Source organism: Typha angustifolia, chromosome 13 (genome assembly GCF_048772165.1).
Source record: "Typha angustifolia cultivar Huaian chromosome 13, ASM4877216v1, whole genome shotgun sequence".
In the NCBI taxonomy this organism is placed as follows: Eukaryota; Viridiplantae; Streptophyta; class Magnoliopsida; order Poales; family Typhaceae; genus Typha; species Typha angustifolia.
Window position 1 is genome coordinate 2,077,007 of NC_133251.1, and position 23,623 is coordinate 2,100,629.

Below are 23,623 nucleotides of genomic sequence, written 5' to 3' on the forward strand. Positions count from 1 at the left end.
GTAGGTTATTTCGATCTATACAATGGAATGGTGCACTGACCTGAGGTGGCCATAGCATTCATCGCTGCAGTTAAACGACTCCAAGCAGACCCAGCAGACGTGTCTCCCGCACCGGCATTCGATGTGGTTGCAACCTTCTACCTTCTCAATAGTGTGGCCGCAGGAAGGGCAGTCCTTGACATGCGCCTTCCCCTTGCGCCACTCCTGCAGGGACAGGTCTGGGTCATCTTTGAACTGCCTGTATAGCTCGCAGGTAACGAATGGGTGCAACTCCAGATGGCACTTGGTGCATGTCTCCGCACCGCAGGCACCACAGAAGAATGCCTTCGCCGCCTCATGTTGCATGGAGACCGCGTAGACCGACGGGCAGTCAGGGGTCGGACAGAACCGGTAGGCGCCGCCGCTGGACGCAACGAAGGAAACCAATGACGCCCTGAACAAGTCCTCTAGCTTGTCGGTCGATAAGAGAGCTCGCAAGTCCACAAGCAGCAGCGGCTTTTGGCACTTGTCCTTGCTGCAGCACAGAGGGAATCCTTCGCGGGATCTTATGGCAGATTCGCAGTGGTCGATCAAACAGTTACGGCAGAAGCTGTGGCCGCACTCTTCAAGCCGGTGAGGCTCGTCAAGCTCACATAGGCAAATGGCGCATGTGCCTTCATCGTCGGATGGCTTGCTGGCCAAATCTGAGCTGCCGAGGGAGAGTGCTAGCTCGCATATAACCTCTTGTACACTTTGTTTCATCTCCTTGGTCCCTCGGACGGAGAGAATGTGGGTTCGGGTCCTGAGAAGCATGTTGATGCCGGGGACTTTCTCTCTCAGGCCGTGAAGGTCTGGGCCGAACCTTTGAGCCACCTCTTTCATTAGATTATGAGGGAGATTGCGGCCTCGGAGGCGGATATCCAACGGCCTGTTTTCATGGAAGGATAGCAATTTTTGGGTTAGCTTCTCCTCAGCTGCAGCTAATCTTTCCTGGGGACCAAATATTTTAACGCTCAGCTGGTTGTGTCTGTCGCAGAGAATGTACGTCTTAGTGGACCTCTCCACATCTTTCATAAGCGTGAAACCTTCCTGGGAGGAGAGCAATTGGAGCACGGCAGGGCTGAGGCTTCGGTGGCTTATGATCTTCCCTTTCATCAGCCCTTCAAGAGGCTTCCTCGCATCAGCAATAGCCTTTGGGCTATCTGCAGTGAGAGTAATACGGAAGGTGCCATTCTCATTCTTATCACGTCTATAGGACACACCTGTAAACAAAACCAGGATCTAAGTGGTACTGGTTGCAGAGAAGGTTATCAGCCCACAATTGGATAATAACTTCAACTAGAAAACAAAATGGAAAATTCTACTGAATTAGAAAATTCTACTTTGAACTTTTTCCTAGGGAACTTTTCATCTCTTATTCCATAAGCTAAGCTAGCGCTTTAATGTTTTATGAACCATTAAAAAGAACCAGTCTGCAAGGACCAGCTCAAGCAGCTACTGTTTCGGTTAAATAGCTAGAAAGGCAAGACACCCTTCGTAAGAAAGGAAAACATGAAACTAACTAACAAATATTTAAGAATCTAAAAAATAATAATAATAAATTCAGCTATCGCAGGTCAGAATGTAATGCCAGGTGCTGACTCAAATAATGTGAAATTAAATTGGTCGCAATGCATTTCTAAAGATCAGACTGAACAAAAGAAGTAATTGATCAACACTACATTCTCACAACAAGAAATGCATGCTGACAGTAGGCATATATCAAAGAATAAATCCACATACCCTTCCGATGTTTAAAACCTTCAAGTAGATGATTGAGTTGGTCCTTTATGACAATGTAGACACGAGCTGGACAAGAAACAGAGCTGGAAAAAATACGTTGGCACTGTATTTTTTGCCAGGGAAGACAACAAGGGAGTACTTTTCCTTGGATGTGATCCAATGCATTTGTTGCCTCCATATGTAGACTTCCATCAAAAGTGATCGTAGCCCTCATCATGTAGTCTTTAGTTTCATAATTCAACACTTCTACTTGAAAATTGCAGCTTGCCAGACTTCTATTAAGCATGAAAGGAGCAACTTCTTTAGATAGTGCTTCAGCATAGGTGGAAGTTGGCAAGTTATTGATGGCTTCTCCTCTCAGCAAACAAACACCAAAAATTCTCCTATTTGTTGCACTCAGAAAAGCATCATATATTTCTTGTTCTGTGACATCTTTTGGAATTCCTGACACAAACACTCTATTTGTGTGCTTCACACTGGGCTGACAATTAACATACCTATCTCCAATGATTAACGAATAGCAGTCCTGAACTATAAACTCAGCATCACCCTGAGAACACGTGATGAGCGCAACTCCCTTGCTTGGTCTACGTGGCCAACAAACTTTGGCTCTTATTGCAGGGAATTGTGAGACTTTTGGATTCCATGGTCTCACAGGCAACACTTTCAACAAGGAGCCCTGTAGTTCCACCTCATTCAGCTTGACTACAGCATTTTCCGCAGCTTCAGGGCTAAGAAATGTTACTTTGCCCCACTTATTTGATTCCAAACCCTCTTGTCCATTTCCCAGATGCCTATAAAAGCTAGCTATTCCATTGCCACATTTATCAGCAATTTTTAGAAGTTCCTTATCATTCAGTTCATTTGCCTTTGGATGGAGTATTTCCACAGTCAGGTATCTCTTCTCAAGCTCTAGATGTTTGATTTCAGCACCCGAGCCAAACAGTGCAACAGAGGGAGAACTACCAAGCCCTCCATGATACACACATTTCTCAATGCATTCATCCCTCAACCAGTGTGCTTCACACCTCAAGGCATCGTTAACAATGAAGCAAACCTTTTCCATGTCTTTTTCTTTCGCCAACAAGTGAATCTCTCTTTTATCAAAGTCAGCATCAACACTGATATTGTTATCCATGCAAACTTGCTGAATCTGAGAAACAAGGCAATGCAGGTTATGATTTGATCTGCCACATAACCTTCTAATGAGATTATTGCCAACTCCAGAAATCACATTCATCTGCAACTTCTCGTTCTCCAACTGCGAAATATCAAATAAAGGCGGCTGAAGCCTATACAGGCACTCAGTGTCAACAGCAGTCACACAAACTAAATACTGTCTTGATAGTAACAATATTTCACCAAAGATGACCCAACTTGGCCTCTTGCTATATACTAGCAGTGAGCATGAAGGATGAAGAGGCAGATATTCTCCTGTTAAAGCCACTCGGTAACCAAGCCGATCAGATCCAGAATACATAGCTGCATTATCTGCAAGTGATGAAAGTATAACCTTCTTTAGTGACCTGTCATATTCAGTAGGTTCGTGTGGGTTCCATAACCAATAGTTTGGAATGATAATGTTGAGTTCATATTGAAGACACATTTCCAGCTCACATATGGTATCCCAACATCTTCTCATTGATTTTGCATTGATGCTATTTTGCCAACACCACTGGTTTCGACTTTCATGTCCACACTCCCATTCCTTGTAAACAGAAAGCAATGTAAACAGGTCTCCATCACGATGACAGAATGGCAATCTAAGGCAGTCTGCTTTACATTTCTCCTCGTCATTGCCAACGCGACAAAAGATGCTGCTAGAATTTGCCATTACAGCAGCAAGAACCACACCTTCTTTTTTCAAACCATAATCAAAGCATTCAAGGAGAATCTTCCCAAGCCGTGGTTCAATACCTAATTTAACCAAGCACCGGCCAGTTTCAGTTAATTCAGGTATGCCATTTTCGTGGATGATGGCACCTAATCGAGTCAAATTCTGCATTGCTGTGTCAATGGCACATGGACTTGGTGCATCAATAAAATCAAATTCTTTCACATTCTTTATGCCTAAAGCAAGAATTTTCAAGCAGGCAATACCAAGGTGAACTTTCCGAATTTCAGGTTCTTGATGCATTTGCATTGATTGAAAGTCGTGCAAAGAGTACATCCTGTAGCACTTGCCTGGTTCTGTCCGACCTGCTCGTCCAGAACGCTGATTGACAGAACTTTTACTAGTACGACACACTTTAAGCATATTCATCCCACTAATAGAATCAAACTTACTCTCTTTAACCATTCCAGAGTCAACCACATACTTTACACCTTGAATAGTGAGGGACGTTTCTGCAACATTTGTGGAAAATATAACCTTCCTTTTCCCTGGGTAGTTCTGGAAAACACGATTCTGTTCTTCACAAGAAAGTTTTCCATGCATTGGCAGAACAACAGCCAAAGGATCAGTAAACTTCTCACAAGCCCATTCTACTTCCATCTGTGAAGTCAAGAATGCAAGAATACCACCATCCTGCTCTGTTGTGTGGATTACACTCACCATTTTAACCACATCACAAACATATGAGGCACAAGTACCAGAAAAGTTTTTCAGAAATGGAGCATAAGAAGCCTCAGCAGAGATATCAGGAATATATTTGATTTCAACAGGAAAATTTCTTCCGGTTACATAAAAGGTACTGCAACCATGGAAATAGTCTGAAATCTTTCTTGCATCAGCTGTTGCAGACATAATTACAAGCCTTAAATCAAAATGCTGCAGAAGTGTTCTTTTAAGTAATGCCAGTAACAAATCAGTGTTTAATCTTCTTTCATGCGCCTCATCAATAATAATATATGAAATATCATCCAGAGACTTCTCATTCATGTAGTGTTGCAGAAGGCAGTGGTCAGTCATAAATATTACTTTCGAACCAAAACCTTGCGATGAGAAATTGTTGGGATAAGAAATCACAAAATAGTCTTCATAGCAGCCATTACTTTCCTCTGCAACCCTTTGTGCTAAAGATGTAGCAGCAATTTTCCGCGGTTGAGTACACACTATAGATCCTTTGGTAGCTAGTCCCGAATCAGCAAGAAACTGGACTAATTGTGTACTTTTCCCAGAACCTGTCTCCCCAACCAAGACAATTACCTGATATCATCAGAACAGAAAAGAGATTAAATTTTCAAATCACCTTCCCTGAGAATAGGGGCACAGCATCTTGTAAATGTAACATCAGAATAATACCATATACTTACTAAGTTCAGCAACAATTGATAGATGCAACATTGATATACATAAGAAAATATGCTCTGGTTCCAATAAATATAGATGTTGAATCATATATACTAGACTTCTCCATCCGTTACATGGAATTTCATTATATCTAGTATTAGGTTGGCTATAAAGCAAGGGTCCCTTAGAGACAAGAGACATTAATATACTTCCTCTTAATTAGTTGTTCAGCCACCAGTTGCTCCTTTGTCAAAAATGTAATGACAACAACATAGCTGGACACAACTGACCCTTTTTAAGATGGCAACAACTACTATTTCCAAATCATTGGATGAGCTTTAATTAGGTAGAACATGTTTATTAGCACTGACAAAGCACAAAATCAAAGTGAAAGAACATGTTATCATTTTTCCAGTAATTGAGAAAATGTTCATCAATTACTTAAAACCAATCTTTACTACTCAGTCACACCCATAAAAGGAAAAAAAGGATAAATGAATACACAAGAAAGATGAAAGGGGCTTATTTTCCATCCCAACTATATAAATCAGATTACCGTATTAGTGTTCATCTAGCTCCAGCCAGATTGAATAGTTATATCTTGCTTCCCAAAATATTATATATAAAACTAAATTAAGAAAAAAAGTTATATGGAATGCAACCACAATTAGGCCTGCAGCAACATCATTTAAAACACTTATCAAGGACTGCATTCCAGCATAGGAATAACCATACAGCCAAAAACTATAGAAACAATTGCACAGGGTAGTGCAAAACAGTATACAAATATAATAAATATTCTTCGCTCCCAAAGCTTCAATGATAATCGATTGGGCCCGCTAATTCATATGATAGGAAGAGTAAATACCTAAACAATCGCATACTGAAAAAGAAAAAAGAAAGAAAGAAAGAAAGAAACTAGCTAATCAACTGTCAACCAATTGAAATTTTGTGTGAAAAGAAAAAATTTTGCCAACTCTAAAGGCTGAAATAAATAATGTATAGAAGGAAGAAAACACCATTCACAGATATTACAATGAGATAAAGCTAATTATGAATGAAGTAATTGCTTCACAGTAATTGCATTAGTAATGTTCCCTTTAAAAGCAGATTATACAACATCGGACTACGGAAAGTTGATTTCTGTCACCCATGCTCACATGCCAGATATAGAAAGCTATTGGCTTAAAAATTTCTGTGATCAAGTAGGGCATGGATAACCTAGAAATTTAGAAACAATTAGAGCAATCAACTAGGACATTAATCATTTAATGCCAATCAGATATAGCAAGATGGTTTTAGTTTGCCTTTGCCACCACCAAACCGGTAATAGTATGTACTCAATTTTAAAGATTAAAGCATGCCTGGACTGGTCATGCATAGGTATTAAAAGATCTTCAACAATTTATTACACAGATATATTAAACGAAAAAGGTCAATAGTGTTTTCATGATTCATATTTTTAAGCCCCTCCCTTTACTAGAATTGCCATTGAATACATTCTTTCTTTGAAACTTCTTTTGTTGATCAGGCCATGAGTCAAGTTAGTTCCATGCTTTAGGGAATCATCTCAAATTCCCCTCATTTCAACCCATTAACATAGGGTCTCGACCTGGGAAACAAAGATACCTCATATTAGATATCATATGTGTGTTAGATATATATTGGATATGGATATGACCCCAGTATGATACGTTATTAGATAGACCAAAATAATATTTAAATTATAAATATAAATTTTACGGGGTTTCTTATATAATTGCCTAAAAATTTTAAAATATCATAATTGCCACTATATTCTTGAAAGTAACATAATTGCCACCTAAAATTTTCTAACTCTTTTTTAGAATTGTCATTTTAGTTAGTTTTTCGACCGAATATTCATAGAATATTCGTATTATGTTTGTTAAAGTTAAAAAATACATGCAAAGGACTAAAATACCCTTCTTTCCTGAAGTTTAAAGCGTATAATATTTATTACTTATTTTTTTCTACAAAAAAAGTCTCTTTTCTTGTACTATGATATCGGGTAACATTAAATAGCTTTAAAATTATTTTAATAATTAATTCAAGGGCAAAATGTTATATTAATCTATGTTTAACTTTAATAGTGATTAGTTAGATTGAACTAACAGAATGAAATTTTTAAAAGGGTTCAATAATTTAGGCAGCAATTATAATTTATAATATTTTGAAGAATGTAGGGACGGCTTTAAAAATTTTATGTGTCAATTATGTAAAATTCCCTAAGATAAGATGGATACATGAATTGGAGAAAATTGTGTTGCCCTAGCCTTTTGGCATATTCAAGTAGTGCCCTAGCTTTCTCTTCAATGGCAGACTACTACAGATGGCACTAATGATAGCTGCAACACCAGAGTGACTTAGGATTGACAATAATGCCGTCTCCTCAACTCTCTTTCCTTGTTGGCCTCTCCCTTCTCCATCTCTCTTTCACCACCTTTCTTTCCTTTATCGAGGTTAGGAAGACATCTGAAGTCCTTTGATTTTCTTTTCTTGGAATTTGCAAATCTTTTTTTATCAATTTATTTATTTTCATATTCTTGCCGTTTCTGTATAATGTTTTTTAAATATTTATCATATTCCCAAATCCGTATTGTATCGTATCTATATCTCATACATGTACATGAGCTTCATAAGTTTTGGCTGTGATGCTTTTCGACCTGACCGGAATTTGACTCAATCCAAGCACGACAGAATCTAATGTCCATCCTTATTGTCACTTAGGCATCCTACTCAAAAAGTTTCCATCATTTGCTAGTTATAAGATTTATTAGATCCAATATTTGTCAGCTAGAGAATAGTTAAGTATCAAATGTTAGTCATCGATCTACCATTTGTCAGCTACAACATAGTTTCTTACTATGCTGTAATCATATATTAATTTAGGTCACCGTCTCAGAATCCAATAGCTTATTTATCATATAAGAATTTTTTTTTTCCATTTCATGACCTATAGTTAATCTATATTGCCAAAACTTTGTGTTTCAAGTTATCTGGTAATCAACTCCTTCAATTTGTAGGCATAATTGCACTCTCCATAATTCATATAATTATTCTTAAAATATTCTAAGTTCAAACTAAAGCTCCCTTGCTTTCTCTTCTTTGCCACCTTTGTAGATATCAGCTAAATGGCATTTCAGCCAAAACAAAAAAAAGGATGTCCAAAGAATATTATTCATGTTGCATGAAAAAGGGAGTCCATTTGCATTGTCCAAAAAAGGTTTTCTTAAATAAGACCAAAATGTAGGTGGTGATATGCTATAAAGGGAAGGAAAAAAAAAACCTAATTCTCCATTTCTAGGCCTCCTTACATTTCGGCACCTACCTGTGTACTTGTCTAGCTCTTAGCTACAGGATGGTCTCCTACATACGATCTATATGTTACAACCTTTAGAATATTTCTCATTTATGTCTAGAAGCTTTCTGCAACAAATTCAAGATTGAGCCTTCACTTAGCTCAATATGTAAACCCCTGTCTGGTGAAGGTCGTGTCAACATTAGAACTTGTTTGGTAGCTTTACCATGTTATCTGAGCCATGGAAAACTTGAATGACCCCCACTCATGTTGAGCTAGAGCAAATCAAAAATCGATGCTTGAACTCAAGTGTTGAGTATATCAGTGAATGAAGGGAATGAACAACTCCCGTCACCCTTTACATCCTGCAGATTGGAGGACAAGGATGGAATATAGGACATTATCTCTATTTCCCTCTCAAAGAATATAATTCTTACCTCCTCACCTTATTGTTAAAATAGCAAACGTGAAACTTATGGATCTTAGGAGCTTCACAAGTTCACAGGGTATGAATCCAACTATCCTCACATCCTGAATTCAAAAGGGAGTAAGGATTACTCATCCGAACAAATTTGACAAGAATTTATCTTCTAGAAAAGGATTAGTATTCTTGTCCTTAGGATATAAGTCTCTCAAATAGAAAACAGCCATAATTGATTCAACATACTATTCTCAAACTTTCAGGAACACATTGATAAATTAGACCCATCCTTCCTAAGTAAAGGAAAAAAGAGTTCCTTTAAAGCAAAAAAATATTTGTATAGTGGTACTCACAGGACATCAAAGCTCTTTGCTTATAGATGATGATGAATTAACTAAGTCAGAACTAGAAGTAACAGCAAAAGCTTCAAGAATATCTAAATACCATTTCTATTTGGTTAACTATAATGACATTTCAGTTTGTATTTTTTATGTACATCGATCTATATTTCTCGAGATTTCATCATTTTTTTCTGTGATGAATACGCATGCTTATAGATGCATGCATTAATGTAGCCTAAATTATACCATTACACAATTCTATTCAGTGAAAAAGTTACTTGCCGAATCAAAACACCGTTGCATAGTGCCTTATTAGGAGAGAGCCACTTCGAACATTTGCCAACAAATAGACATGGTGCAAACTATGGATGGCCGTGCCACTGATGGCACCGCACTTGACACGGGGTGTGCCAGTGGCACGACCCGTGCCGGTCATTGTACCATGTGAATTTTTTTTCTATTTTCATCAATAATTATTAAATTGACTGATCAATAGACCATTTAAAAGATTTAGATAAAATTGATGATGATGGTGATAGTGATGATGATGGTGATAACAACAAGACTCAATCTGATGACGATAATAATGGAGATAAGACATGCATCTCTATTACACAACCTCTTTAGAAAAACATTGTTTTTATAAAAGACTTAAGTCTATAAGTAACATGGCATTAGGATAGGTGCACCCACAGGATGATATGAGTTCATCATCATTACTATTATATCAATCACACTCACCAAAGCCACAATACTCATATTATACTTTATATTCACAATCTGTATATGCTTATGGTTTGTCTGTACCTATGCCCATGTTGGTCGTTTTCGTGCATGTTCAATATCCATATCATACTAAGAGAATTATATAATTTCTATTTGTATAAAAACTATGTAAAACGATACAATTCGCAATACTATCAGTAGATGAGCCGTGAAGAATATTGACAATTTTTTACATTCTCATATTATTCTTGTACCGCAAATAAAATATTTGATTCTCCTAGTCATTTTACATAAAACTAGATATTAGTTTTAATTATTGAATTATTCTCAATTAATATTATGTATTCAATTCTATTATTAGAGTATTCAATCATTAATATTATTTTTAAAAAATGTATTAAATCATATTATGTGTTGAATAATATTTATATTTAGCTATTACTTTATCTATAATAAAATAAGTTATTTATAAAAAAAATCTAAAGATAAAACACTATAATATAGGTTTTAATACATATATATAAATCAAAAACTAAATATTGGCATACCAAAGATCCAAAAACATATTTAAATATCTTAAAAAGTTTATTACGTGCCACTGGAACGCAGGGGCGTGTCAATGGTGGCACGGCACGACGTGTGTCATTGGCACGGCCATCATTGGTACAAGCAATTGTAAGATTCTTCTAAAATACCTAAAATGAGATTTCGGTCTCTTGAAAAGAAATTGTTGAATAATAGGTACCACCTTAAGAAATGGTTACTTACTTTTATATTCAGCACTGTATCTGAAAACTAGAGCAGAAACATACTTAGGGACATTAAAATATAGACTCAGTTATGTAACTATCTTAGCGATCATATAGGTTTACATTGCCATAATGTTATTTGATTTGTTAATATAAGACCAAATATAGAAGCATAACTAGACGAAATGGTTTTTTGCATTTCAAACTCATTCCAGAGTGCATATGATTTTTCATCACTTATGTACTTTCTCTGTCTCTTATCATCTGTAGACAATCTAAATATGACAATATAAGATCCCTGCCATGGTATTACTTTGACGGGATTTTCCAGTAAGTACTTATAAACATCAAATCGAGTAACTTACAAATACTGATGTAACTGCTAAGATCAGTAAGGCCCCAGCAGCAAGTACACAATGTCACAATCTACTAAAAATGATACAACAGAGTCAAAAATAATTCCCTAGTTCATACTTTATCTTGCTTCATACTTAATTTCAGCAGTCCTGAAGAATAAATCAAATGAGGTTCATTTGAGTTGAGTTAATCTTTCTCCTTTTTCAATCCTCCACTTTTAAAGAAAAGACAAATTAGAGATGTTTCTTTCTGGACTCAAATCCTGTACGCTTTCCTAGTTACACTGATATGCAATCTGAAGAAATTAAGAACATCACAGAAGTCCGACTGCTTCAGACACAATCAGGATTGTACCAGTTACTACCAGACGACTTGATCTGTTGTCACTTGCAACACATAGCAATCAGATCAACCTCCATCCCAGCAAAAAAGGAAGGTTAAGCTACAGTACTACAAAAACCATTAACTACGAAACAGTTTGCAGATGACACCAAAAATAAGTGAACAGAGGTCTCATTATTGAACAGGAAAGGTTGCAGCATCTTGGGTAACTAAAAACAAAATTGCTGGAAATAAGAAGATCCGAGATTAAGTAGATTTAACTAATATATTTATTTATACCTGATTCTCGGATATGGCCCTTAGAATATTCCTCCTGCATGCATAAATAGGAAGACCCTCTTCGAGCCTCCGACACTCCCGCAGCAGCACGGAGTGAATCCTGGACCAATCCCATTCATCCCCAAATTTAAACAACTCCAGATCACCCTCCACCTTTCCCTGTCCATTATCAACCTCTCGTTCTCCGAGATGCGCGAGCACACACCTAATCGCTGCCAGGAATTCCTCCATCTTAGCCTTCAACTGCTCCTCCTCGGTCTCAAGCTGCCGCCGCTTCGCACGCAACTCATTGTAGCGTTTCCAGGAATTCCGCTGCCGGAGCGACTTCCTAACCGCCGCAATTTCCGCCCCGACCTCCTCCATTCTTTTAGCGCACTTCTCCAATGCCTTGCCTTTAAGGAGACCACGGGCGTGGTCGGCGAAGAGGACGAGAACTCTTTCCGCCTCCTCGGCGCGATCGTGGCGGGAAAAGGACGGGGAGACGACTCTAGGGTTCAAGAGGTGGGCGCCGTCCAGGCGACGGCGCCAGAGGAATTCGACGCCTGCGAGGGCTTCGGCGGCGCGGCGGAAGAAGAGCTTGGCGGCGAGGGGGCCGGCGGGGTAGACGAAGAACTCGGCTGGGGAAAAGGGGAGAGTGGAGACTAAGGAGTCGAGGTAGTCCGGTGCGGGGCCTCGCCGGCCGGCGGCTCGGCAGAGGCGGAGCTCAAAAAACGGGAGCGATGGCTCCGAGGCCGCCGGAGTAGGAGGAGGGCGAGGGAGAGGGGAGTAGGGGTAGTAAGGTCTCGGATAGGAACCCTTCATGGCGATAGAAGCTCGATAATTTTCTCGAGACCAAGAAGACGAAGAGAAGAGAAAGAGCAGAGGAAGTTCTCGAAACAGTTAGTTGCAGCGCGGCTGGGCGGAGCACGTGAGGGAGGATGGAAGAGTCTCTTTTCTCTCTCTCTCTCTCTCTCTCTCTCTCTCTTGTTTCATAGGACGAAACGAGGATTGCGAACTTTAACCGGCGCCACGTGGCATTTTTCTTTTTTCCTTTTCTTTTAACGTAAGATACACAAAAGGATAGTTTTGATGCAGCAGATTTTTTACAGGATCCGGTTTAAACATTTACATGGTACTTACGACGTGTGACAAGGGAGATATTAGCGTTATAGTTTCGTTTTTTGGAGGTACAACTAGAATTAACAGTGGATTATATAGGAAGATTACGTACGGTATGATAGAAGAGGTTTGAGTTCCTCATAAAAAGACAACCTATTAAAGATGATGAAGAGAGGCCAGATTTAATTTCGTTTTTCTCCACAAAAAGACAGCGAATCCAGTACTAAACTCGTGTACGGGAAAAGATTACAAAAGTTATTGGTGAAACCGCAAAGGAAAGTACACGAAAAAAGAAGGGAGAAACGAAAAGAAGCCAGTGGGGAGTCTTGTAACGTTGCCGAGCCCCGACGAGATCAGATGCAGTCCACGCTGTCGCAATCGTCTACAAACTGGATACTTGGCAATCCCTGATTGGCTCCCAGATCAGTTAAGATCGACTTGGGGCCTTTGGCCCATTTCGTATCATGTAAATAGTTAGTAGTTATCCTGATCTCGGTCTTTAATGGGCCGAATTGGCCTATTGGGCTTAGGAATATAATGAACTGGATTGGGCCTGGTAGAGTTGGTTGAATTTTTTTGGGATTAAATTAGTTTTATTCATTGTACTTATGACTAAAATTATTTTATCTATTATATATATACATATTTTATTATGTACTACTAAGCTACACTAAAACTATCTATCCGAATACGTAAGGTTATTTTATCATCTCCATTTAAGGTACAGAGAGGCATAGTAATGTAATACAAAGTTCCATTGCAATTTGGATCCCAAAGATAGGGAGGGTGAAATATCATTAACCCAATATTTTTGTGAGTAAAGTTATGAGTAAGATCTAAATAGTATCAACTTTAATTTCCATTCATTACAGGCTTTATCTTCTATGATGATCCCAAATCATACGCAACTACTATCCCCTGGGAATAATCTTTATATGATAGCTATTCACCAAAGATGCCTTTAGAAAAGAAATAGTAGATCAACTTTGTCCTTCCAATAATAGTGGAGGTATGCGTTAGTATGTAAAATATTCCTACCCATTTGGTTACATAATGAGGAGATATTTATGAATTAGTCTGGCATTGTTGTAAACTTCTCTCGCTAAATTGGCGAAAGCGTCGTTATAGTTAATTTATATTATACATGAGCTTTAATCACATATAGCAAAACCAAGGAGAAAATAAAAATTAACTTAAAAGGAAGATGGAATTTCTATTGATAATTATAATAATAATAATAACAACAATGAGGAATAATAATAATAACTGATCATTACATTATCATGAGTAAGAAGAATATTTATATATTTATCCGTTCATCAAAGTCATACGAGCGAGAATCCCCGGCAATCTATAAGGCATAAGCAACGGCGACCGCGGCGGCGAGCCAGGCGGCGGGGAGGCTTCGGGCGGCGGCGGTGTTCCCGCTTCCGTCGTCGGTGGAGGTGGGGGGTTCGGAGGGGGATAGAGAAGGAGGAGGAGGAGGAGAAGGAGGAGCGGGAGGGGAAGAGATCGGAGAGGTGGGAGGAGGTGGGGTTGGGGGTTCGGATTCGGGGGATGGGGCTGGTGCTGGGGAAACGGTGGTGGGAGCCGGGGAAACGGGGGAAGGTGTGGGGGAATCACGGGGTAGGGAAGGGGAAACGGCTGGGGGAGAGATGGGCGCGCGCTTAGGTGCGGGGGAGGGAGTCGGGGTGGGGGTGGGGGTGGGGCTTTGAGCGGAAGAGTTTACCGCGAGTGACGCGACCGCCATTGCAAGGAGAAGGAAGCGTGAGGTCGCCATTATGGAGCTTGAGATTAGAGAGGAAGAAGAAAGACGGGGAGGTTTAGTGACAGAAGAGGGAAGTATGGGATGATATATATAGAGGGGAGGAGGCCAAAAAAGAGTAGGAAATTTGCACTTAGCACCCCCTACTTTAAGCTAATTAATGGTTCAAATCCTGAATTCTCACTATTTGCGATTTACTAAATAACAATCGGCAGGGTGGATTTCTACGAATAGTGACAATACAAGGTCCAAAACGGAAAATTGCTTAAATGTAGGGTGTTAAGTGTAAGTTTCTCCACTCAGGAAAGGACAGCTACACATCTGAGAGAATTGCTTAAATGTAGGGTGTTAAGTGTAAGTTTCTCTACTCAGGAAAGGACAGCTAGACATCTGATAGGGAGATAAAGGCCAGCCAAGCCAAGTATGGAATTCTCATTCACTGTTTATTAGAGGATATAAGTCCACTAGTCAATGCATTCCAAAATAATCTCTTCTCCATTGTTCATTCCAACTGGTTACCCGTTGCTTTTAATCATTGGACAGTAGTAGATATTTTTTCTTAATTACTTCTCAAAAAATAAAAAAAAGGGGGCCATTATTTATACCAACTTTTTATTGGCCATGTCCATGAGTATTAAGACTCTAATAATTATATTACAACATATATTATTTTTATTTGGAGTCTGAATATTATGGTTATTTTATTTAGGTTGTCATGGATTATATGATTACTTAGTTTTTTTTTACTATTAAAAATAGGATATGGTTTAGGGATTGTAGCTGTAATTAATCGTAAAAAAAAACTAGGCTAAGCCCATTTTTCTATATATATATATATATATATATATATTAGTTTGGTAGATACCTGTTTGTTTGTTTTTCCGACAGTAATTCCGTAGACTATACTCAACTCTTTGTTGAATGACTTGCTTTGGATATCTACAAGATGCAAAGAGACAGAGAGAAAAAGTTTGACTACCAATAGTCGTGAGTAGTCTAAAGCGTTGACGATGTAATGCTTAAAAAAGTCAACCAATAATATCAAGGTGTTTGTACATATATCCTCTAATTGACATTTGTAAAACAACGAAGTGAATGACTTTCTTGTTATTCTCCAACTCATATCTTTATAAAAAGGGGCTTACATTGCAAAGAACTGCTTGGTGACAAATGGTGTAATCTAAGAGAAGAAAATATGAATCGAAGATTCAAAATCAGAGCTTTTATTGATCAGTGGAACCAAAAATGATTTCCTCTGTGGCAGAATACATGTTATAATTCCTGATGTTGTCCTTCTGTAGCATTACTTTGGATCAAACTGCTCAAGTGACCATTGAATTCAGATCCATAAATGTGCCCCATCTTTGCTCTTTTTGTTTCCAAGTATCTTCGGTTTTCGTTAGTTATTGGTGTTAGCAATGGAACCCTGCCAACCACACTCAAACCATAACCTTTAAGTCCGACGTATTTCGCTGGGTTGTTTGTCATCAACTTCATAGTACGAACACCCAGATCTCGTAATATCTACAAAAAAGAAGATTTTGTTAGCCTAATGGAGTTGAAACTTTTGGCTTATATAGCGCAAAAGTATCCATTGCAATTCCGACCAGTTCAGATATTTGCATAAAGTATCAACCCAACTACGTAGATGAGAACAAAAAGTTTACAGTATCACCAAGAGGAAGACATCTTAATAACAGAACATCTAGAACTAAAGGAGAAAATCTACAATGATGTGCCAATGATAGGCAGCAAGTGATGGACTCAAGCATCATCAGATGGCAAAGCCAAGATAGCTCGAATAAATTGAAACAAATCAATTTTAAAGAGAAGAGATAAATTGGCATCTGACGACAGCCAAAGGACTATTTAATAAGAAAAGCATGTAAACTGTCGCATATCTTACCTGTGCGCCAATGCCATACTCTCGTGAGTCCACAGGCAATCCCAGTTCCTCATTAGCTTCCACAGTATCACGCCCATCATCTTGTAAGTTGTAAGCACGAAGCTTATGACCCAGACCAATGCCCCTTCCCTCATGTCCTCTAAGATAAACTAGAACACCCCTGCCAGCTTTCTCAATCATCTCCATCGCCAAGGCCAGCTGATTGCCACAATCACATCTTGCTGATCCAAATATGTCTCCAGTCAGGCACTCAGAATGCACCCTAACTAAGACATCTTGACCATCTCCAATATCACCCTGTTAAAATTAGGAAGCAAGTTAGGTGCCATCATTATGTCGAAGTAAAATCCTAAATGGAAAAGAAAAACAGTAGCTCTTCATATTAATAACAAAACACAACAGCAGTAAGACTAGTTTAGGTCTTTCTGGAGCCTATGCCAACACCTATTGTTGATCATGCATCACCAGATTACAACATAGTGAAGACCAACTATAATGATAGACAAGTAACTGGGTACATACTTGTATCAGGTACTCTGCCCTGATAGTACACTTACTTTAACCATAGCAATATGCTCCATTCCATCAAGAAGAGAACGATAGCAGTAAGCCCGAGCAGAACCCCACTTAAGGGGTAAGGGCGCAACTGAAGAACATTCCACCAACTTGTCTCTTTTCCTCCGATATCTGTCATATAAACTCATGTCAACAGAGAAACAGCTCAATTTAATGGGAACTTGGCAAGTAGCAATAGGTAGAGTAAACTTTATAAATAAGCCATTCCATGATGTAGGTACCCAGAAATCATGAAGAGGCACAGAAAAAGGCTGATATCGTAACCAAGTCTGCCATCTCCAGGTTCCACACCTCTTAAATTGTCATAGCATGATGCTTTATGGTGTAAAGGTTGAAAGGAAGTTGCTTAGTTAAGTTCTTAAATGTTATTACCAAAGTAATTAGTAGTCACATGAAAAATTACTATGAAACATCAAAATAAACAAGAAATTATAAATATATCTATAGATAAGGTTATCAAGTGCTGTCGAGCAGGTTACGGCGGGTATTTCCAGATATTATTAGATAACACACCTAATCAGGTCCGCAATTGAGACTATCTTTAGATTCTCCCTCTTTGCGAATTCCTGAAGTTTTGGCAATCGAGCCATGGAACCGTCGTCATCCACAATCTCACATAGAACGGCAACAGGGGGTAAACCAGCTAGCACAGCAAGATCAACAGAAGCTTCTGTATGTCCAGCTCGTTTCAGAACACCGCCCTCTCTGTACTTCAGCGGGAAAATATGCCCAGGGCGGTTAAAGTCTTCAGGCTTTGAATTTGGAGATGAAAGAGAGAGAATGGTTCTTGCCCTATCTTTTGCAGACACCCCAGTTGTTGTGCCCTCTTTAGCATCCTAAGAAGCAAAGCCATAGCAGTAAGATTCAGGAGAGAGAAATCAGAATAAAACTCGTAGAAGTCACAAACATGTGCTCTGCAAATAACTGACCCTCAAACTTTCCATAATGTAAGTTCCACATAAACATTATTTACTCTTCAGTTGGAAGATGTGTAGTAAATTAAAATTGTAAACGCGATGGAGGTCACGCCACCCACGATACATTGCTCAGACCTCTGGCTTATGGTCAAAGTTTTTATCCCATATAGCAGCAATTGAGAAAAGGAAAAGAAACCACCAAATAACATGATACTGACAGTACACAAGGATCAAAATCTAGGATAATTAAAGAAAAAGAAACTTTGAGTTGAATCTAATATTCTAATTACAAATAGGTGTCTGTCAAGACTAGCTACAAAAAAAGAACATCTTGAATTACTGCTTAAGCCAAAATCATGTAACATACAAATCTTTTAATTAAAATTACCAAACATAGAGATCGTAATTGTATATAAAAGTGCATACAATTTCTGATGAAGGGAACTGTTTTAATAAACTACTTATTTGCATGTCTTACTGAAAGATCAAGGAGCAAAGAGTGCATCCCATTATTTTCACATAGTTATTTCTTATCATGAAAAACATTACTTTTTGTGAAGAAAAAACATACCACTGAAACAGTGAATGCTGTATGCAGCTTCTCCTCATTTTCTTTTGTTGATACCATCAGAGGAAGTTGTAATCTTTCAAGATCCTCACCTTGCATGCTGACGCACACAATTCCAGTCCCGTGTCTTACTATAAAAGCCATGTCCTCTGGAGTTACCAAAGACGCGGCCATTATAAGATCTCCCTCATTTTCTCTGGCTTCATCATCTACAACAATCACATACTGCAAGATCAACCTTATGTCAGAGGATGTCTAGAAATAATTGAGTAAATAGAGAAAAACAATGTCAAGAATCACTAAACGAACTTTGCCTTGCCGGATGTCCTCGATAGCCTCTGAGATAGATGAAAACCCTTTCGTAGGGTAATCTAAATCAAGTTCATCATTATCAACAAAAAATTCATCAGCAAGAAGACTCATATCAGAAGAAATTGTTCCATGTGTTATTGCATCCGCTTGGAGTAAAGTATTAGCAGATGGGTAGTCCTGATCACTAACAGAATTGTTCTGTGACAAAAGGGCGTTGGCGTAAGTAGATCTCTTGACAGTCCCAGATCCACCATCTCTTCCGGAAGCAACACTACCAACCATCCTTAGATCAACTGGTTTAGTATTTGCAATGTTCCTACTCACTGAGAATGAAACCTGAGGTAACCTTTGGAAGTCCTTCACAAAGCCGTATCCTCTTGAAAAATATAATTTTCTATACCCAATGATAAAAAAAAAGTTAGTTATATATAATCACCAATCTCAACATGGTAAGATACTTCAGTTCAGTTGTCCTTGAAAGAAACAAAGTAAACTGTTCAAACTTTAATGTCATCAATTACATGGTGTTCCACTTCTCAGTTCTCATAACCAAATCTTGGTCTCACAATTAAAAAATTCAACAATCTCCAAATGGAGACCAGTAGATTAGTTATCAAACATATTCAGTCATTTTTGTGCTGATCGCAATTGAGACATTTTATTCCAACACACCGTTTGTTTTTTTTTTTTTGCAAATTAGGTGGTCATAAAAAGATTATTACAGTTCAGAATCATAATTCATGAATACTCCTCTATAATGGTGCCAATTAGACACCAGTATGCTGTGCAGATTGTAAAATCTGTGCAGACTGCAAAATCTGTTAATGGCACAAAGAATACTACTTGGAGTATACTCCCAATATTGCAACAGTGTACTATGTGGTTGAACCTCTATCCTTCAATTCGGATCTGTTACCTGAGAAGGAACAACAATGTCGTCACAATCTTGCCGGATTAGCATTATGAAATCATTTTTGTAAAGTGTGGACTGGCCCACCTTTGGAACCCATATGTAACCTTGAAACTTATTAATTATGTGTAGGGACTTCTCTGAAGAATATTCAGAAGCTAAGGGAGACCAGGCCTCCATAAGTTCAAACATTATTTCAAAAAATGAGTTCTTAAAGAGTTCGTTAATGACCAATAAGGTAAAACAAAAATATGGTCAACAGTTCAGCTCTGTGACAAACTACTGCGTTCCGAGAATCCTAATTGCAAATAATTTTCCCAACATTGTCTTCGCCCCCCACGAACACATAAAAATCACGCTTTTCTCTTCTTGTGTTTTCTTCTCTCCTCACTCTTCCATATGCACTGCAACTTAGAAGAACTAAGAAAACAAAAGGCAGATAAACAAATAGAGAGAGAAGAAGAGATTGCTTACTGATTGCGAGGAAGACCGACTATACAAGACGGATTAGCAATTGAAGCCATTACGATCACCCCAAATCGAACTCTCCCCTTCTCCCTTGACCTCTTCCTTCTCCTCTCCGCCGAATAGTTTCTGCAGACAAAAATCGTAAACAATTGGCACCTAATTCGTCCAAAATCCTACCAAATCCACCATTCCAAACCTTCTCTTCAAATCTATCACGAATCTCGAAACCGGGTTCAAATAAGAAGGGCAAGGAAACGAGACGAGCATATTAACATACCAAAAGCGTCTACGGCGGCGGGGCGGAGATCGACAGTCAGGAGATCGCAAGACGCAAGCAAGGGAGGAGAACAAAGGTTGAGAGGGAGAAGGAGTGGGTACGTCTTATTTTATAGGCGACGACGCGAGGACAGCCGAAAACCAACTCCCCTTTCGCCTCGCCTCGGCTCGGCTCGGCTTTATCTTTGTTGCTATGTTCGGCTTGGCTCAATTAATTTAGGTGAATAATTACACGCAAATTGCAATACCACTGCAGTTACATGGGAATTATTCTAAACACCCGACATTTTAAAGATTAATGACCATATGATGAGCTAAATTAATTATTTACACAAACTGCCATTAACACCTAATTTTTTTAATAGAGTAAACTACAAATTATCCTCTTATGATCATGCCTAAAATTAAATTATTTCTAAATTTTTATTTATTATCACTTTGTCTTCTTGTAACTTACACTAATGTAATATAGATGGCAATTAATATAGCAATTTATTTACTATAGTACTTATGTGATAATAATTATCTCATTGTTTGAGCAGATATAGATTTTAGATATTTTTAAGATGATATAGATATTTTATTTCATAATTATGTATTTGAAGGAAATTATATAGTTCATCGTATCTCATTCTTTAAATTTGTAATAAATTTTTTTTTCTCTTTTATGTCCTTATGTCCTGTATTACTATTATTAGATTTTAGTTAGGTAGATTTATTATAAAAAGAAGAGTAATTTTAATACTCTAGGGTTCGTTTGGTTTGAGGCTAAATTCCGAACTTGATTAAGTGGTTTTATTTTTTAATTTATCTAAAAAGTAAACTTACTTAGGTATAAAAAAAATAAAAAAGTATTTAATTACTAAATCAGATTAGGGGTTCCTAAACCTCTTTGAATTATTTTTTAATCTTTAGTACATTTAATGTTAAGTTTAGATAGAAAATTATTAGTTTAAAACACTAGGAAATAAAATGATGCAAATAAAAATATATAAGAGTTGTCTAATTTTAGATCCTTTTTAATATTAAAATATTACGGTGAAAGTTTAATTAAAATATTTTCTATAAAGTTGAACGTTAATAATATATATATTTTTAAAAATTCTGGCTTCATATTATTAGGGCACTTCTTGGATTAAAACAAGATTAGATACAATACTTGGATTAAGCCGGAATTAAGCCAATAGCGAAGCAGCCGCCGCTGACCAGCATCTTTTCCTACTCCAATGGGCTTCTTTCGTTGCAAGTGGAAAAATAAAAATGAGACGCCACGACCGGTCAAAGCCGGCAGCTGACGATGCCTTGCACTAACGGCACGCGTGTTTTGCAATTTTCCGCGAAATTAATTATTCACTATTTCCTACGTTATAAATATCATTTTAGGATTCGAGAAAAAAAGGGACCTTTTTGCATAAATTTTTGGGAAAAAATTATATAATCTAGATTGAAAGAACTTTAATAGAATTATAGGTAGGGTAGTGGATATAAATCAAACTAAAAATAAGTAAAATATAATCTTCTTTATTTTATTTTAAACCAAGCATTAAAATAAAAGTACGAATAGTAAGTAGTACGTTTCTTCCATGATAAAAGAAAGTTATCCTTATCCGAACCAGTATATTCCGTCATATCAAAACAAGCTCAAAATAAATAGTAACAACTAAACAACATTAAATTGCATGTTTGGCAGTAGTGACCAATCGAGATGTCCATGGGCTCTCGTTCGATTATTGGGGGCAATGTCGAGGAAAATGGGGTCAATAATTTAATTATTGGTGGTACCTCCTTCTAGATAGACTATTAAATCACGCATCATTATACACCCTGATGTACTGTGCATTACAGTGCATTGCAGTGTAGTGATAATTTATAAAAAATATATCAACATGTGATGCCAGAAAAGTTGGTAGATATAATTAGTTTGTATATATATATAATACTAATTATGTTGTCCTTTTTAAATTAAAGTGAGCGTCTATCGACGGTTGCATATAACTGATAATTATAATTGGATTAGGTGACATATTTTTTTTCCCCTTTTTAAATTATTATATATAGATGTATTGGTTATGCATCATATTCTAAATGATAGTTAACCAATCTGCTTAAAATTAAGCCCTATTCTTATACATTTGGCCAATTAAAAGTCACAAATAACCTCCCCTTCACCAACTAACTCCAACCTAAAGAACCCCTAGATAGATCTCTCCCTCCCACCTCAACCCGAGAGAGAGAGAGAGAGAGAGAAGATCTTTAACTATCACCATGGCTATGATCGTCAGCAAGAAGAAGATCCTCATGGCAATGGTGATGGCGTTGGTGGTGGCCATGGCATGCGTATGGCCATCGAGGCAAAGCAAGGAGGAGTGCTTCTGCCCATGCATGCAGAATGAGTGCCTGTTCATCCGAGGTGCTACGAGGGAGGAGTGCGCCGCCGGCTGCAGCAAAGCTTGCGTCCAAGCCAACCAGCAAGGCCAGCCGCATCCTACCGAGTTCTGTGGATTCTAATTAACTCACTATATATATTTGGTTATATGCCTTTTATTTATGCATGGCTTCTTCTGTTGTTAAATATAAATGCAATGAAGACTATTCTTCTAACAGCTTGAGCTTAAGTTTTTAACGTAATTTGATGAATTATTATAGTATTAAAACAGAGGTTTGGAATTTAAATTTTACTTGACTCTAAGAGTCAAGACTCATCTATCTATCCATCATTTGGAGGGTGTTAAAACTCATTCATTTTGCTTCTAATTTTTATATCTTATTTCGCAGTTAATTTAAACTAATTAATCTCTAATAAGAACGATATGAATAGAATCTCTAGAATATCGTTACCTAAATTACCACTACAAAATTCAAACTTCTCCTAGAACGTTTCTCTCAAAGTTTATATAGTTTAAAGAAAAGTAGTTAATCACAAAATTACTAAAATGTAGAGTGTTATTTAAATATTTCTCGAAAAAATTATACAGGAGAAGTCCATGCAAGTAGTAAAAAATAAACAAACAAACAGTGATCAAATACAAACCCTGTGCTGCATGCATGGAATCAATAAATTAATTATAAGCATGCAGCAAGGCAGCAATGCTTAGGACCCACAGAACTCGTGGGGAATTGGGCTGGCCTTTCTGGAAAATCTTGCACTTGTCTTTAATGCAAGGGCAGAAGCGTTATTGGATGTTTTGTGTGGAGGGGCCAAATGAAGCCATTTCCCATGCCAAAATGACCTTGGTGTTGTTGATTGCCATTACAGTGATCTGTGGATTTTTTTTAAAAAAATAAAATAAAATCTTTGTA

At 37.8% G+C, this 23,623-nt stretch overlaps 2 protein-coding genes across 2 annotated transcripts; both read right to left on the reverse strand.

Moving 5' to 3' along the window:
- Window positions 1–8: 8 nt before the first annotated feature.
- LOC140773733 (ATP-dependent RNA helicase DEAH12, chloroplastic-like) lies at window positions 9–13,179 on the reverse strand. The gene is made up of 3 exons (XM_073116443.1): window positions 11,528–13,179; window positions 1,762–4,909; window positions 9–1,241 (listed from the first exon to the last, which is right to left on the reverse strand). Exons 1-3 carry the CDS (start codon window positions 12,326–12,328, stop codon window positions 16–18), a joined length of 5,175 nt encoding a protein of 1,724 aa, XP_072972544.1. The 5' UTR covers window positions 12,329–13,179; the 3' UTR covers window positions 9–15.
- Window positions 13,180–15,378: 2,199 nt separating this feature from the next.
- LOC140773780 (probable bifunctional riboflavin biosynthesis protein RIBA 1, chloroplastic) lies at window positions 15,379–20,422 on the reverse strand. The gene is made up of 8 exons (XM_073116517.1): window positions 20,325–20,422; window positions 20,054–20,173; window positions 18,667–19,063; window positions 18,361–18,582; window positions 17,386–17,708; window positions 16,854–16,983; window positions 16,297–16,593; window positions 15,379–15,914 (listed from the first exon to the last, which is right to left on the reverse strand). Exons 2-8 carry the CDS (start codon window positions 20,101–20,103, stop codon window positions 15,663–15,665), a joined length of 1,671 nt encoding a protein of 556 aa, XP_072972618.1. The 5' UTR covers window positions 20,104–20,173; window positions 20,325–20,422; the 3' UTR covers window positions 15,379–15,662.
- Window positions 20,423–23,623: the final 3,201 nt, after the last annotated feature.

Coding starts and splice junctions, on each gene's coding strand:
- LOC140773733 (XM_073116443.1), bottom strand. CDS start 12,328: ATGAAGGGTTCCTATCCGAGACCTTACTACCCCTACTCCCCTCTCCCT. Junction 4,910..11,527: donor GGGCCATATCCGAGAATCAG/GTATAAATAAAT, acceptor TGATGATATCAG/GTAATTGTCTTGGTTGGGGA. Junction 1,242..1,761: donor AGGTTTTAAACATCGGAAGG/GTATGTGGATTT, acceptor TTTTGTTTACAG/GTGTGTCCTATAGACGTGAT.
- LOC140773780 (XM_073116517.1), bottom strand. CDS start 20,103: ATGGCTTCAATTGCTAATCCGTCTTGTATAGTCGGTCTTCCTCGCAAT. Junction 18,583..18,666: donor AGGACATCCGGCAAGGCAAA/GTTCGTTTAGTG, acceptor TTGATCTTGCAG/TATGTGATTGTTGTAGATGA. Junction 16,594..16,853: donor AGCATATTGCTATGGTTAAA/GTAAGTGTACTA, acceptor TAATTTTAACAG/GGTGATATTGGAGATGGTCA.